This window comes from Apodemus sylvaticus, chromosome 20 (assembly GCF_947179515.1).
Source record: "Apodemus sylvaticus chromosome 20, mApoSyl1.1, whole genome shotgun sequence".
Taxonomy (NCBI): Eukaryota; Metazoa; Chordata; class Mammalia; order Rodentia; family Muridae; genus Apodemus; species Apodemus sylvaticus.
This window is the reverse complement of record NC_067491.1, coordinates 39,108,134-39,125,635: the sequence shown is the minus strand read 5'-3', so window position 1 is coordinate 39,125,635 and position 17,502 is coordinate 39,108,134. Positions and strand designations below refer to the sequence as shown.

Below are 17,502 nucleotides of genomic sequence, written 5' to 3'. Positions count from 1 at the left end.
GTTCCCATTTTGTTTGCAGACTGGGCTCCCACGTGCAGCCTCAGCGGCCTTCAGCTCAGTCTTCTTCCGCTTTTCCCTCCTGCATGCCACAGTGTCTGGCTGTAAAAATCATTTTATTTGTTCTTGTTTGTTTGCCGAGAGCGGGACTCATTACTGCATTTTCTAGCTGGCGTGGGACTGGCTGTGTAGGTCAAGCTGATTTTGAACTTGATTTCTCTACTTCTGCTCTGTTAGGTAAACACTGCCATGCTTAGCTCCAAGTTGGTTTTGAAGAATCCTTATGAGGATTTTATTAGCCTAATTTTTATTAAGCATGGTTTAGTTGTCTACAGTGTGGCACTGCTTATTATAGAAATATTATCAGAAAGTATATGTACATACCCACAGTATACATACCCATATAAATCATTTAAATGAATGAGTTAAATCAAATCAATGTCCCTCTGATTCTGGTCACATGGTGTAACTGATTCCTATTTAGATGTCCTTCAATGGACAACAGGAAAGTGGACAGTGGATAAAGGCCCTCTTCCAACCATTAACCATTAGGCAAAGCCCAGGGCTGTGACCTGTGAGGGAGAAGAAACCAGCCGGAGGGAGACCTTGACTCCTCTGACTTCTGATCACACGTGGTTTTCAGGCTGCCATGTAGACCTGGACAACAAGGAAAGCAGTGAGGCTGTCGAATGACAAGTGTCGGTGAGGGGACATCATGGAGGCTAAGGCAACTTGAATTGCAAGGCCAAAAGCACCAAAAATCTCATTAGGGGTCTCCTGGGGTCTTTGGTGGAAGTCTAAGGTTTTTGCTCAAGCAGTGGGCTGGAGCTCATGCGATGTCCAAGCACACCCAGCAGAGATGAAGGGCGTGACTGACTGAGGCGTGGGACCCTTTGTTATCTGGTCAGTGGGAGAGCCAGGAGGCAAGGATGACTACAAGACCCACGTGAAAATAGCCTTGTGCAGTGGGACCATTCCTCACCTTTATCATATTAGTACTTAACTGAGTGTGCGCCTTATCAAATCTCAGATTTTATACTTAATTAGGTGAGTTTCATTGCATATAAATTCTAGTTTAATAGACATGATCTAAAAATAATATATATCTGAATTTGATGTTCTTAGGATTTGGGCTATTATACTGACTTGTTATCAAAGATTTGGATATTTTTTACTTGACAAACCTTGAAATTATCTGTTATAGGGCAGTTCAGTGTTCTGATGGTACTTTGAGTTTCTTCATTTTTGTTGTGATCTGCAAACTTTGTAATTAGACTCTCGCATGTGTACTAGCTAACTCAGCTGATGGAGAAGCTGAAGAATCAGTCGGAGAGTCATAAGCAAGCCGAGGAGGACCTGCATGAGCAGGTGCAGGAACAGAAGGCGCACCTTCGGGCTGCACAGGACCGTGTCCTTTCTCTAGAAACCAGTGTCAGCGAACTGAGCAGTCAGCTAAATGAAAGCAAGGAGAAGGTCTCTCAGCTGGACATACAGGTAATGTGCCGTACAGGGTCTGTGTGCATCACACCACTGCAGAGCACACATGGTACACTTTTTCTGCATACATTTGAGTCGAAAATAAGAATACGGCTTAAATTACAGAGTTTCTTGAGGTTTTCTTTGTCCACAGATATTTTTGTTCTTTCTCTCTATGGACAGGTGATTTCTGTAATGTAACTTTTGATTCCTACTTCCAAGGTACTTCCTGGTAGGCTGGTCAGCACAGTATGAAGGTAAGTTAGCACATGCAGGGTCTGTGAGTACCTGGCAAGCCTGTCCTTACTGCTTTCAGTGGAAGGGCTTTAATGCCTAAGCTCCAACAGTGTAGGCTGCAGCCCTGGCCGCTCTCTGCTCTTCATGAATGTAAAGACCAGGGGTGGGCCTTCCTCCTGTGCCCGATCAGCCCCTTCCGAGACTATGGTGGAGCTTCTGCTCAGCTCCCTTAAATCTTCATGTATTACACGACTTTGGAAAATATGCCACATATATATTGAAGTGTTTCATGATTTTCAGTTCCTCAGATAGATAAACTGCTATATGCAAGGAGCTCATTGCACAAAAATGAACTCTTCACAGTCTGACATGTGTTTGTCAGTGAGTCGTTTACTTCCTGTTATTTTAAGTGTAGCTTTCTTTAGTTCTCAGTTGAACTAAGTATGGAGATATACCTTGTCCAACATTATTTCTGTAGAATAAGTATTGAATTATTAAGAAATAATTAATTGGAGGTTTTTTCTGCTTAAAACTAACCCTTATCAAGGATGGTTTACATCTTTTGTGTTCACTTAGCTAAATGAGAATCATTTTAACTCTGCTAAAAACATTTTAATTTCAAATATATTTATATTTTTTCTAGGTGAGTTGTGCTAAACTTATTTCAGTACTTATTACTTTTAATAAAGAAAGCATAACTTTTAACTCATTTGATTTTGGTTCACAGTATAGTGTAGGAAGCCTGAGGTTTTAAATGTGTGATTTCTTGGCTTTTGCCTTTGCCTCTAACATGCTCAGATCACAGGTATGCATCCCGACTCCTGGAACCATTTCCTTCACAAAGGGGCAGACTGCTGTGGGTTGGCGTCCCAGGAACAGCCTTTGCTGTTAGCTGACCATCACTGGGAGCCTCCCCCTCACCCACTTGTACTGAGGAGATTTCACACAAGTATTTCTCAGTGTCCCAATTACTGCTTCCTGCTAATGAACCTGTGTTTTAATAGTTTTGTGACAAAAATCAGTATGTCTTCAGAAAGGAAAGTCAACAATTAAATATAGAATTAAAAATTTGTAATTTTCTTACAGATTAAAGCCAAAACTGAATTATTACTATCAGCAGAGGCAGCAAAAACTGCTCAGAGAGCTGATCTTCAGAATCATTTGGACACAGCTCAAAATGCATTACAAGATAAACAGCAGGTAGGGAACCTGGTAATGTTTTGGTTTGTGTACTCACACTAATATACACACTTCATACACATGAAATCATACATAAGAGATTATGGTGCTTGGATGTTACTTACATCTGGGAAAGTGCTTGCATGTGATCAGAATTGGAAATGATAATGTGAAAATATTTATAAGAGCTACCACATAAAGGTGTACTTTTTAATCTCTCTAAATATTACTAACAGAATTCTTGAGCATATATCAAAAAGACGAAACAACAAACAATTTCTAGCATTTGTTGATAAGGATTTGTTAATATCCTTGTTATTTAAAACACTATAAGAAGGAAGTGAACCGCTAAGGAAATTCAGGCGGTCCGTTACTTACCCAAAAGATCTGACATCAAAAATATCCCCAATACAAAACTTTTTGAGCAACAATGATGGATTTAGAGCACATGGAATCTTAAGTCTCTGATTAAGGGTTATTAACCTGTGGATTCTATATTAAAAACCTGAAGTTTAAAGTTTTCTGGTACCCACCTTCAGCCAGCCATTGAACTGAGCACAGGCTCCCCAATGGAGGAGCTAGAGAAAGGATCCAAGGAGCTGAAGGGGTTTGCAGCGCCATAGGAGGAACAACAATATGAGCCACCCAGTACTCCCAGAGCTCCCAGGGACTAAACCATCAACCAGAGAGTGCACATGGTGTTACCCATGGCTCCAGACACATAGGCAGCAGAGACATCAAAGGGAGGAGAGGCCCTTGGTCCTGGAAAGGCTTGATGCCACAGTATGGAGGAATGCTGGGACAGGGAAGCAGGAGAGGGCTGATTGGGGAATGGGGAGGGGATATGGGTTATGAGACTTTGGGGGGGGGGGAACCAGGAAAGGGGAAATCATTTGAAATGTAAATGAATATATCTAATAAAAAATTTTTCTGGTCCCCAGGATTTCATATGTAACAAAGATTCCATTTGTATACAAAGATAAAACTATACTAGAAAATATTTAGCTTCCTTAAGAATCAGTTACAAATTGAGATAATATTGAGATACATGTGTCACTATAGAGGGAAACTCTCTTTCTGTGTGTATATGTGTTTGAGTGGATCTGCATGTGTTTATGTTTTAAGAATTGGGTGGGAAATGAGTGACAGGAGTCTTGGAGGATGATTAAAAACAAAGTACTTAAGGAAATGCCATAATAAAACTATTTCTTTGCTAATTAAAAATAAAATAATTCTTAAAAATTTAGAATTTCCCATATTTTATAGTGTTTTATGCTAAAGGAATAGTAGCTATAAAGATTGTATTTGTATCTGGTACTAAATACAGAGAGTATAATAGTGATGAAGGAATTTAAAGTAGATTAGTAATAAGTTGATTGGCTAAAAAAAAAAAATGAGTCATACCAATAAAATGGGAATTTATGCAGTTGCTTTGAAAACCAGAAGCATTCAACTATAGTATAATAATTACTTCTATTAACTTGTTTAATGATCTGTCAAATGTTTAAGCTTTTAGATAATATTTCTAGAAAATTATTAAAACCTTGCTAACTGGCGGGGGAAGTAGCTCAGTGTCATGGCTTTCACATAACATGCAGGAGGACCTTAGCTGTTGAGGGCTGAAGCCCTGGCTCTGTGGCTGAGAGTCCCCGCTGCTCTGGGAGAGCTCAGGCTCACTTCCCAGTGCCCCATGACATCTCACTCCGTAACTGTAACTCCAGGTTGAGTAGATTTGATGCCCTCTTCTGACCTTCCCTGGCACACAGGCACAGCACTCATATGCAGACAATAATAAATCTAAAATATGTTTGTTTTTTTAACTGTTATGTTAACTGTTATTTGCCTGGTATCTGACATTATGTACAACCTTATTTTCTTAGTGGATAAAGAAAATGGCTGATAAGTCATCGAATGTATCTGAAGGTTTATCCAGATATTTTCTTACATAAAATTGTAATTTTCATTTTTATTTTTACTGAATATTGGGGTGGTACAACTTTTCTCCCAATATGTTTTTCTGCAGGAGTTAAATAAGGTCAGTATGCAGTTGGATCAGGTCACTGCAAAGTTCCAGGAGAAGCAGGAGCACTGCATTCAGCTGGAAAGCCATCTTAAGGATTACAAGGAGAAGCACCTCTCTTTAGAACAAAAAGTTGAAGACTTAGAAGGCCACATTAAGGTTTGTGTAAATCAGTTGAATTTGTCGTAATTTCCACTCAACAGCTTTGGAGTCTGATGACCTTCCCAGATTTAAAGACTTATAAGTAACAGAGAAAGGTGAAGTGGTGTAAAATTTAAAAATTACTTTATCTAGTAATTTAATTCTATCTTTATTTTCAATTCCTCCATTAGTAGGTGGTTTTTAAAAATTAACAGAGTGCTAGTTTACTATAAAGTGAAAAGTATTCCAGGAGACACCAAACAGTATGAGTCTTGTTATAGAATGTCTTCCCCCCTTTGATTTTTCCATTTCCCTACATATTATTCTAATCTAATATCTCTTCTATGATAGGATTTTTTTCTTTTTAAAACTTTCTATACCCTTTGGAATTTGCCTCTAATTTAGTAATGCATTTAAACTATCATAAGCTCAACCTTATTTTAAGATAATTCTAAGTGAGGTGTTAGTTTACTAAAAGACAAAACAATTGGACAGATCGGGGAAAACTTTAATTCTTAAGTTTCCATGTTTCTTTCACTTCCTCAATCAGTTGATGCTTGATGAATGATTACAGAATTATGAGATGAGTGTTCTCTATGTGGATATCTGTGCCAGTATAATATGGAAGAATGGCCTTTACCTTTCAATTGCTAACAGCGGGAGTAATGACAGATTAGATATGGTTGAAAAGAATAGGTGATAGGTAATATGTTACAGAAAGGAAACAGAGAATCCTTATCTGGGAACCTTTCCAAAATAGTTGTAATTAGAACAAGAATCTCTGGAGCACTGTTGCACAATACTAGATTATAGATAACACCTTATTCTGTATATTTCAAAAAGGTAGAAAACATGATTCTTTGAAAGATTTTAGCACAGGGCAAAGGTAAATGAGGTATTTCTAACTTGATTGAAGCATAACTATAAGATATTCCGCTGGCATGTATAATGTCTATGTTTTTGTGTTTTATTTAAAAAATTATTAAATGATATCTCAGGAGATTGCTCAGTCAGGAAAGCCCTGCTGTGTAAGCAGAAGAGCCCACATCAGATGCCAAGTGTGATGGAAAGGGCCTGTGGGATTTGTGCTGGGCAGGCAGAGAAAGGAATGTCCCTGAGACTGAATGCTTGACCAGCCTAGCTATATCTCCAAACTCTACCTTCACTGGCAAACCCTGTCTCAGAAAATAAAATGGAGAGTGATTGAGAAAGACACTCAATTTTGATATTTGTCCTCCACCTGCAGACACTCCCCAAAGGCACACATGAGAACACACACACACACACACACACACACACACAAAATGATGAAATGAAAGAACATTGACTCTATTTAAAACTATGTGTAGTAGCTTGATTTTATAAATTTGAAAAATCAGACACATAATAGTAGTCTGAGATGCCTGGCACAGACTAAACAACAGTGATATAGTCTAACAAAGACACTTAATAAGCAAAGTTAGGAATTTTAAGTGCTGTGTATTTAGGATCAGTAGGTATAAGTTTGAGGACTACATGACAAATCCATTCAATTTTATGTTAAATATCTTGTTATTTTGTGGTTGTTAACTGCATATACAAGTGGATATGGGAATAACCTGTTACTTAGTTTTGTTTCTCAAACTTAAATTGACAAACATTTACATTTTTATATTTATGTTTAAATTGATTCTCTTATAATTAAATTTAAAAACAACCACTGATTTATATAAAAAGCCTATTCTAGATTCTCTGACAGACTCTAAGTAGAACAATTTCTTCATTCAATGGTAGTTTCTGAATGAGTTTCTATAAATACATTATAGCTTTGTCAATAACAATTTGTATGTAGACCAAATATTTAATGTATTTATTATTTATAACATTTAATGTAATTAGTTATTATCAAAATTCAAATGAATGCTGTACCTCACCCACAGAAACTAGAAGCTGATACTCTTGAAGTTAAAGCGAGCAAGGAGCAAGCTTTGCAGAGTCTGCAGCAGCAGAGGCAGATAAGCACAGACCTGGAGTTCAGAAACGCAGAGCTGACCAAGGAGCTTCAGGAGCAGCAGGAAGTGTAAGCTGGCCCCCACCGCGTGTCCCTCAGGCTGTGCCGCTCACTCCGTCCTTAGAGAGTCACCAAGTGTGGTTTTGTTTCAGTGTGTGCATGCGTGCATGCATGCTTGTGTGCCCTTGCACACAATGCTGGTTGTATACACTACCAATGTTAATGTCAGTGATAATAAATCCTTGATTTCTTGGTTAAAGTTAACTTCATTTCCATCGTTCACTTAGTTCTATAAAATCTTAGTCACTCTTCAGCTGTAATATGGTACCAGTTTCTTTTGAACATTCATTTTGAGTTGCTCGCCAGTCTGCAATAGTTAATACAAAATTTAAATACTGCAATGTCTATAGATATCACCTAAGAACAGCCAGCTTTCTGCTTTGAGGCACTACACTAAGTACAGAATGGATTTTTTTCTCATGAGGAATGATTTTGTTCAACTTTGCCATGGATTTTTACAGCGTTGATGTTATTGAGTACTAAATTTGCTGTCTCTGGCTGCAATGAAGCACTAGAGGACATTTTGGGATTTCTTGCAGGTTTACTACATTGTGCAGGTTAGAGTCCATCGTCAAAGGAAGGCAGTGCTAGAGGTGCAGCCCGGAACCCAGAGGCCGGAAGTGAAGCAGGGCCATGGAAGAGTGCTGCTTACGGGCTTGCCCTCCCATGGCTTGCTTTTTCTCATATAACTCAGGACTATCTGCCAGGGGCTAGCGCTGCTTGTGGTAGTGAAGTAAAATGATTCCTTTAAAAGTATCTTACTCTGGGCAGTGGTGGCGCAAGCCTTTAAAACCAGCACTTGGGAGGCAGAGGCAGGCGGATTTTGAGGCCAGCCTGGTCTACAGAGTGAGTTTCAGGACAGCCAGGGCTACACAGAGAAACCCTGTCTTGAAAAACCAAACCAAACAAATAAGCAAACAGATAAATAAATAAATCTTACTACATTATGTTAAGTGTTTTGATAAACAAATTTATCAACATAAAATATGTTTTATATTTCTAAGAGAAGAGACAGAGTCCCATTTATGAATAGGAAATAACATGCTGATTCAGTATTTTAGGAGGCCTGGAAAACTTGCTGGTCTTTGTTATCTGAACTTCTCTGATGACTTAATGGTGGTGGATAAGACTTGATTAAGTTGGGAAATATAAATAGCTTAGTCCTTGCTAAGGAAATAATGTGCATCTAATGAGATGTCTTAAGGTGATCTTCAGCATTTTTAAGATTAGTTTACTTTTTCTCCTGAGCCATATAAACAATTCAAGACTCAGTAATCACTTATGAATAATTCTTTTTTAATGCAGAGTATCTTGTACAAAATTGGATCTACAGAATAAATCTGAAGTCCTTGAAAATATTAAACAAACCCTCACCAAGAAAGAAGAAGAAAATGCTGTCTTGAAACAAGAATTTGAAAAGTTAAATCAAGATTCAAAGACACAGCACAAGGAGCTGAGTGACAGGGTGCAAGCCGCGGTCACAGAGCTGGTGGCAGTGAAGGCACAGAAAGACGCTCTCGGGACCGAGCTTTCGACGACGAAAGAAAAACTGTCAGAAGTTTCTGAGTCTTTTAAAAACTCCAAAAGTGAATTTGAGAAAGAGAATCAGAAAGGAAAAGCTGCTATATTAGATTTGGTTAGTTGTTTACATTTCTTTTTGTAGGTAAAAGTCATTGTCTTATTTAAAATGGCCTAACTGGCTGGGCAGTGGTGGCGCATGCCTTTAATCCCAGCACTTGGGAGGCAGAGGCAGGCGGATTTCTGAGTTCGAGGCCAGCCTGATCTACAGAGTGAGTTCCAGGACAGCCAGGGCTACACAGAGAAACCCTTGTCTCGAAAAAAAAAAAAAATGCCCTAACTGGTGTGTGTGTAGGGCCCGGTTTATTTCCTTCTATTTTTTGTTCCAAACTGATAAATCACTTGTAAGTTATTACAGACGTTTTAAGTGTGACATTTCTTTATTAGGAAAAAGCTTGTAAAGAACTAAAGCATCAACTTCAAGTACAAACGGAAAGTGCACTGCAGGAGCAGAGTGAACTGAGGAGGTCCCTCGAGAAGGAGAAGGAGGTACCGTGTGCTCTTACTATAAACATGCCAAGTGTGATAGAGAGAGGTACAGTGTGCTCTTCCTATAAACATGCCAAGTGTGATAGAGAGAGGTACAGTGTGCTCTTACTATAAATATGTAAAATATAATGAGCTTTTTTAGTTATTAATTTTTCTCACTTGATATGGAAATCAAGAGAACATTTATTTCTGTAAAATAAAATGGCTCATGTGTTTATTTTAAAATTGTTATTTGTGTTCTAGTTATCACTAACAAAATTTAAATTCATTTAAAATGTAAGGGCCAGATAAAGAAATATAATTAAGAAAAAGAGAAAATTGAATCAACTAACCGTAAGAGTTTTAATTTGATAGAGTTAAAGAACATTATAGTTAAAAAAAATAGCATCTTAAACATGACTTATTTCATATATTTGCCTTATTTTTCTTTTTATTTATGTGATAAAACATTGACCAAAAGCAGATTGGGAAGGAAAAGATTTCTTTGGCTTACACTTCCCCATCCCAGCCTGTTATGGAGGGAGGCCCAGGCGGACTCAGGCAGAGTCCTCGGAGAAGTGCTCTTCACTCGCTTATTCCCCAAAGTTGGCTCACTTGTTTCTTAGGTACCCAGGACCACCTGGCCAGCGGTGGCAGCGCCCACAGTGGGGGGGGGGGCAGACATCAGTCATCAGTCAAGACAGTGCCTCCCAGACTTGCCCACAGGCCAGGTTGGAGGCAGGTTCTCACTTGAAGCTCTTCTTCCCAGATAACTCCATTTTAGGTCAAATTGATAAAAACTAACCACATAAACAATGACAATATCAATGACCAGAAGATATTTCTGGACTGCTACAATAGTTCATGTCACTAATTGCCTATGAAATAAGTCATACTTGGAAGGTGGCCAAAGGTTCAATAATATCTCTGAAAAGTACTGTGTTGCTTGTAGCAGATACTCAGAAAATGTGTTTTAAATGAACAAATGAGTCAAACAAGTTTCAATTTTTTTTAGTCTTCTCAGCAGTTGAAGGTAGAACTCAATTCAGTCAAGGGAGAAGTCACACAGGCTCAAAATACATTAAAGCAAAAGGAAAAAGAAGAACAACAGCTTCAGGGGAACATAAATCAGCTAAAGCAATCAACTGAGCAAAAGAAAAAACAAATCGAAGCGCTTCAAGGAGAGGTTAAAGCTGCTGTTTCACAAAAGGTATTCACAGAAACATTGTTTCCTCCTTAGAGAAAGAAATATGTGGGAGTTCAGATAATATTAAAATGAGAATTGCATTATAGATAAGTTTTACATATTTAAAATTATGTTAAATATAAAGCTTATCTTTGATACATGATTTAAGACTGAATGTTCATTGGAATTGTCAACTATTTATTTAAAATTTTGATAATCATTTGTCTAATACATAGAAGCATAGAAAATACCTAGAAGCAATGTTTGCTATTGGGGCAATTACTTATATCACATTTCTGCTGTCTTAGAAAAATTTAAAGAAATTTACAATCAATTATACTTACTATGGGAAAACAATAACAAAAAAATCATGATGTACAATGTATTTTAAAAATTCAGCAATGTCAGATTTCCTATAGTATATTTGATATTTTATATTAAACCAGAATGTTTTTCTTTCCAATAACGAAGGGACAATTTATTGATAATATGCTGGTTTTCAGTCTTAAACATAGTCTCACCTTGTCCAGAATGAGTTAACAGAATAGGCTGTGTTTAGTATAAAACATTTGAACAAAATAAGGTCTTTCCCATTGTTAGTTCTTATATATTATCTTTAGAGAAGAAGGTGCAATCCTTAAGACTATAGATTAACCTAAACAGCCATGTCATGAAGAGTTGGCTTCTATACCACTAGAGTAAAAAGAATAAAAATTAGAAACAATACATGGGAAGCTTTATCTTTGCCAGGTTTTCTGTTATACTATACTATATAAAAATAATTTTCTAAAAACATAGGCCATGGAGAAACATTTGTCTTTTTGTACATTTTTGCTAAGTCCGTTTTACTCTTCAACAACTGCATGTATATCTATACTGTACTTGACCGTACTTAGATCCCTTGCTCTCCCCCCATCCCCACCACCACGCCCCGCCACTTCCATATAAGCTTTTATAATATTTAATCTTTTCTCTTTTTATTTTTTTTCTCTTTTGAGATAATTACACCATCTATTCCCCTCTGTTTCTTTTTACCCAAACCTCCCATATAAACCTTGCTCTTTTTTTCATTATATATGTTTATATATGTAACACCATTAATGATAGAACACATTATGTCCCTTTGCTTTAAATGACTACTGAGTTTAATTAGGTTCCTGGAATAAACATGAATGCTTACTTATTGGAGTAGGGTCAACTATTTAACACTAAATATATATTTAAATATATACATATATATATATGTATATATACACATATACACATTATACATAGGATGGATGTAGGGATGTAGGGAAGTAATTCTGTACTTGTGTATATTTTTTCCTTTTATCAGAAGAAACTTTTTTTTTCCTCACATAATAAATTCTGATTATGGTTTTCCCCACCTCTGCTCCTCCCAGCTCCTCCCCACCTCCCTCCATCTGGATCCACCCCCTTTCTGTCTCTTATTAGAAAACAAAGAGGCTTCTAAGGGATAATAATAAAATATACTCAGAATAAAATTGTGTCCAATTTTTAGTGATCAAATTATAGATATTAGCATTTCTGTTTCCTTTAAACATTTCTTCATGTTGAGAACTCTAAAGTCCTTCTTATGTTCCAGCTCTTAACTTCAGACCAATTTCCCTTATGAATATCGATGAAAACATACTCAATAAAATTCTTTCTAAGTGAATCCAAGAAAACATCAAAATGATCATTCACCACGATCAAGTAGCCTTCATCCCAAGGATGCAGGGATGGTTCAATATATGGAAATCTATCAATGTAATCTACTACATAAACAAACTCAAAGAAAAAAACCCACATGGTCATTTCATTGGATGCTGAAAAAGCATTTGACAAAATTCAGCATCCTTTCATGCTTAAAGTCTTGGAAAGAACAGGAATTCAAGGTCCATACCTAAACATAATTAAAACAATATACAGTAAACCGATAGTCAACATCAAACTAAATGGAGAGAAACTTGAAGCAATCCCACTAAAATCAGGGACTAGACAAGGCTACCCTCTCTCTCCATATTTATTCAATATAGTACTTAAAGTTCTACTAGAGCAATTAGACAACATAAGGAGGTCAAAGGGATACAAATTGGAAAAGAAGAAGTCACACTATCACTATTTGTAGATGATATGATAGTATACTTAAACTACCCAAAAAACTCCACCAGAAAACTCCTACAGCTGAGAGACAACTTCAGCAAAGGGACTGGATAGAAAATTAACTGAAACAAATCAGTAGCCTTCCTCTATTCAAAGGACAAACATGCTGAGAAAGAAATTAGACAAATGACACCCTTCACAATAGTCACAAACAATATAAAGTATCTTGGTATGACTCCAACCAAACAAGTGAAAGATCTATATGACAAGAACTTCAAGTCTCTGAAGAAAAAAATTGAAGAAGACCTCAGAAGATGGAAAGATCTCCCATACTTGTGGATTGGCAGGTTTAATATAGTGAAAATGGCCATCTTGCCAAAAGCAATCTACAGATTCAACACAGTCTCCATCAAAATTCCAACTCAGTTCTTCATAGAGTTAGAAAGAGCAGTTCTTAAATTCATCTGGAATAACAAAAACCCAGGATAACTAAAACTATTTTCAAGAATAAAAGAACTTCTGGGGGAATCAGTATCCCAGACCTCAAATAGTTCTACAGAGCAATAGTGTTAAAAACTACATGGTATTGGTACAGTGACAGGCAGGTAGATCAATGGAATAGAATTGAAGACCCAGAAATGACACACCTAAGGCCACTTGAACTTTGACAAAGGAGCTAAAACCATCCAGTGGAGAAAAGATGGCCTTTTCAACAAATGGTTCAACTGGCAGTTAGCATACAGAAGAAAGAAAATCGATCCATTCTTATCTCCTTGTACAAAGCTCAAGTCCAAGTGGATCAAGGACCTACACATAAAACCAGACACACTGAAACTAATAGAAAAGAAAGTAGGGAAGAGTCTTGAGCAGATGGGCATAGGGGAAAATTCCCTGAACAGAACACCAAAAGCTTATTATACTCTAAGATCAAGAATTGACAAATGGGACTTCATAAAATTATGAAGTTTTTGTAAGGCAAAGGACACTGTCAATAGGACAAAATGGTAACCAACAGATTGGGAAAAGATCTTTACCAATCCTACATCTGATAGAGAGCTAATATCCAATATATACACAGAAATTAAGAAATTAGACTCTAGAGAACCAAGTGACCCTATTAAAAATGGTTTACTGAGCTAAACAAAGAATTCTCAACTGAGGAATATTGAATGGCTGAGAAGCATCTAAAGAAATGTTCAGCATCCTTAGTCATCAGGGAAATGCAAATCAAAACAACCCTGAGATTCCACCTCACACCATTCAGAATTGCTAAGATCAAAAACTCAGGTGACAGCAAGTGCTGGTGGGGTTGCAAGCTGGTACAACCACTCTGGAAATCAGTTTGGTGGTTCCTCAGAAAATTATATATAGTACCACCTGAGGACCCAGCTATACTACTCCTGGGCATATACCCAGAGGATTCTCCAGCATGTCTAAGGACAAATGCTCCACTATGTTCATAGCAGCCTTATTTATAATTGCCAGAAGCTAGAAAGAATCCAGATGTCCCTCAACAGAGGAATGCATACAGAAAACGTGATACATAAAAAAAAAAAATCATGAAATTCTTAGGCAAATGGATGGAACTAGAAAATATCATCCTGAATGAGGTTACCCCATCACAAAAGAACACATAGTATGTACTCACTGATAAGTGGATATTAGCCCAGAAGCTTGGAATACCCAAGACACAATTCACAGACCAAACAAAACTCAAGAAGGAAGACCAAAGTACGGATTCTTTGGTCCTTCTTAGAAGAAAGAACAAAATACCCATGTGGGGAGATACAGAGACAAAGTGTGGAACAGAGACTGAGGGAACGACCATCCAGAGACTGCCCCACCTGGGGATCCATCCCATATACAGTTACCAAACCCAGACACTATTGTGGATACCAACAAGTGCTTGCTGACAGGAGCCTGATATAGCTGTCTCCTAAGAGGTTCTACCAGAGCCTGACAAATACAGAGGAGGATATTCTCATCTAACCATTGGACTGAGCACAGGGTACCCAGTGGAGGAGCTAGGGCAAGGACTGAAGGAGCTGAGGGGGGTTTGCAGACCCATAGGAAGAACAACAATATGAACCAACCAGTACCCGCAGAGCTCCCAGGGACTAAACCACCAACCAAAGAGTACACATGGAGGGACCTATGGCTGCAGATGCATATGTAGCAGAGGATGGCCTTATTGGACATCAAAGGGAGGAGAGGCCCTTTGTCCTGAGAAGGCTCCATTCCCTAGTGTAGGGGAATGCCGGGACAGGGAAGGGTGAGTGGGTGGGTTGGTGAGCAGGAGGTAGGGGGATGGGCAAGGTGATTTTCAGAGGGAAAACCAGGAAAGGCAATAATATTTGAAATGTAAATAAGGAAAATAATAAAAATTAAAAACAAAAAGATACAGCACATTACCATAGCTCACAGTCCTTGAGACTCATTCCTACTAGTAAGTCCTCTGTGGTATCCTTCTCCACTCTCTTGATTCTCCCAGTGACCCTGTACTTCTAAGCCTGTCAGAACTATTATGAGAGGTAGTATATTTACTCTAATAGCCAAGCATATTTTCCCCTTACATAGTCATATTTTAAATGTCTTACTTTTATTTCTCTCCCACATATTCTTGAAGATAGGTTGATTTTAGAGACTTTGAACTTATGTAAAATTTAAATTTTCTGTCCTGATATTAATAAAGATGACTTATAGAAGTTCCCAGAGTTACTCTTGAGTTTTCAGAAATAGAAACTTCATATTCAGATCAGCACAGTAATGGCTTCTTAATTTCTTTTATGTAGAAATTTCTCTTAGTTCAGCCTTAAAGTATCCTTCAGGAAGTCCAGCACTGTGCCTTCCATCGCAGCGTCATTGTCACTGGCCCCTGAAAACACAAGCACCTGGTTCTGCTTCGGAGGAGAACATCTCTCTTTTCCTTTTATTGCGTTTGAGTTTTTAATAAGACAGACTTGTTGGCTTGGTAATTCTCTGACTTCATAAACTTAAAATAGGTTGCTTTTTATTAAAATATAATTTTAGGCCATAAATGCGTTTTAGTGGGCTTCTCAGATGTTTCAGTTGTATACGTTTCACCTTACATTTGACTGGCTTCCTGTGTGCGTTCTCCTTTAAATCCCTGCTGCCGTTTTAGACTGCGCTGGAGAGCAAGCTGCAGCAGCAGTCCTCGCAGGCAGCCCAGGAGCTTGCAGCGGAGAGAGGGAAGCTGTCAGCGCTGCAGAGCAGCTACGACAAGTGCCAGGAGGACCTGAAGCAGCTGCAGTCCGACCTCTATGGCAAAGAGTCTGAACTTCTAGCCACAAGGCAAGACCTTAAGGTACACTAAACTGTGGTGTGGCATAAAGCCCAGGAAATAATTCCCTTGCCTAATGGGCAAGGAAAGTTAGTATCTGTGACGTGTCATATTCTTCTACTAATTTACTCCTTTAATGCTCCTTTTAAAAGTTAGATTGTTTTATGACAAAAATAATGATATATATGTATACATATATATACATATATATTCATTTTGAAATGAGTTACAGTGAAATAATGTGGCCATATGTTATGGTATTAGCTTCTCTAAGGAGCTTGAAGCCCTCATTTGAGAGTACCTTTGGAGACTGGCTGGTTATAAGCCAGCTGTGGGAAATGCAAGTGTTCATGCTGGGGTCAGGCTTGTAGTGTTATGCATTTGTCAGCGTTCTAACATACAGGAATGCCTAGTGATTAAAATCAGGCCAATTAAATATAGCCTGAATTAATACTACTGTGAGGTCAAAGAAGGCATTATGTTTATTAAAATGAAATATATAAATAAAAAGGTTAACAAATTTATACAACACTGGCATATCCTTTCTCTAAAGGAAAGCGAATGTTGTGTTCTTACACACAGAGGCCTAGCACCTGCCTCTTGTCTTTCTCTCGTGTCTTGTCTGTCCTTGTCTCTGTCCCCACCCCCATCATGGTAATATATGCTACCAACTTTTTAAAAAGTGCACTACTGTAAAATTGTATATATTTTGTATCTTATTCATAGACTCCTGTGGGGAAGGATTTAGGAGAGCCAGGCCACTCAGATATGGGCGTTAGCCCTGAACTATAGGTACAATTTGGAAATACAATTTTTACAAGGATGTCTGGCCATAGGAGGAACTAAACAGAGCCAACCAGGAGTGCTAGCTTACATTTGGAATTTATGTTTAAAAAAAAAAAGGAGGATCCAAATTGTAATGTATACTAAATGCTTAGTGAAAAATGGTCGGATTTTATATTTGGGTTAAAAAAAAATAACAACAACAAAAAGGGTCCAGCAGAAGGGAAAAATGAAAAGCGTACAGTTTTAGATTTTAAGTTGGACAGTTTTGAAGAAGCTTGGATCACTAGTAGGGAGATCAGTTAAGAATTTCCTCTCTTCCAGGGGATCTGGTGATTCCCATTAATGAATGCAGGCACATGTGTGTGTGCGCACAAGTAAATACAAATGAATTAATTACAAAATCTCTTTCTCCACAAATTCTGGTAATTATATGTGAGTTGGTTAGAAGCAGGGTAGAGTTAAGAAAGTGGAAGGCGTGGAGGGCAGAGTTCATCCATTTACAGCAGGCCCAGGGGAGGGTAAGGGATCAGGGGACACAGACACAGGAGACTGGTGGAACAACGGAGGACAAGGAGGTTGCTTAGGCAGGGCTAGGGGCAGGGTGTGGAGCGAGCTGCTCCACACAGGTGGCTCAGTGGTTAAAGAATACTTATGGTTTTCCAGAGGACCTGACTTTGATTCCCAGCACCCACATGGCAACTCCCACCTGCCTGTATGTAACTCCAGCTCCACGGGGTCTGGTGCTCTCTGTTCTCTGTGGCACCACACACATTTGATGCTAAGGTACACATACATAGGCAAAACACACACGAAAAATGAAAATAAATCTTTAAAGAAAGAAAAGTTAGAACTGGCCATTTTATTAGTGTTACGTTGCTTGTTTGTTTTCTGACACATTGAAGGGCAGTGGACATTTGCAGAGAAGTCTGCATTGAAGCTGAAGGCAGCGAGGAGCTGCTGAAGGGCTTGCATGCAGT

General features: G+C 38.1%; 1 protein-coding gene across 1 annotated transcript in view; it reads left to right on the top strand.

Moving 5' to 3' along the window:
* Positions 1-17,502, top strand: part of Eea1 (early endosome antigen 1) — a 110,369-nt gene that overhangs the window by 80,011 nt on the left and 12,856 nt on the right. The window contains exons 15-22 of the mRNA XM_052164900.1: positions 1,291-1,491; positions 2,797-2,910; positions 4,913-5,068; positions 6,970-7,109; positions 8,406-8,736; positions 9,066-9,167; positions 10,162-10,356; positions 15,581-15,763. Of these exons, the coding sequence (XP_052020860.1) occupies positions 1,291-1,491; positions 2,797-2,910; positions 4,913-5,068; positions 6,970-7,109; positions 8,406-8,736; positions 9,066-9,167; positions 10,162-10,356; positions 15,581-15,763 (1,422 nt within the window). The remainder of the gene's footprint in view (positions 1-1,290; positions 1,492-2,796; positions 2,911-4,912; positions 5,069-6,969; positions 7,110-8,405; positions 8,737-9,065; positions 9,168-10,161; positions 10,357-15,580; positions 15,764-17,502) is intronic.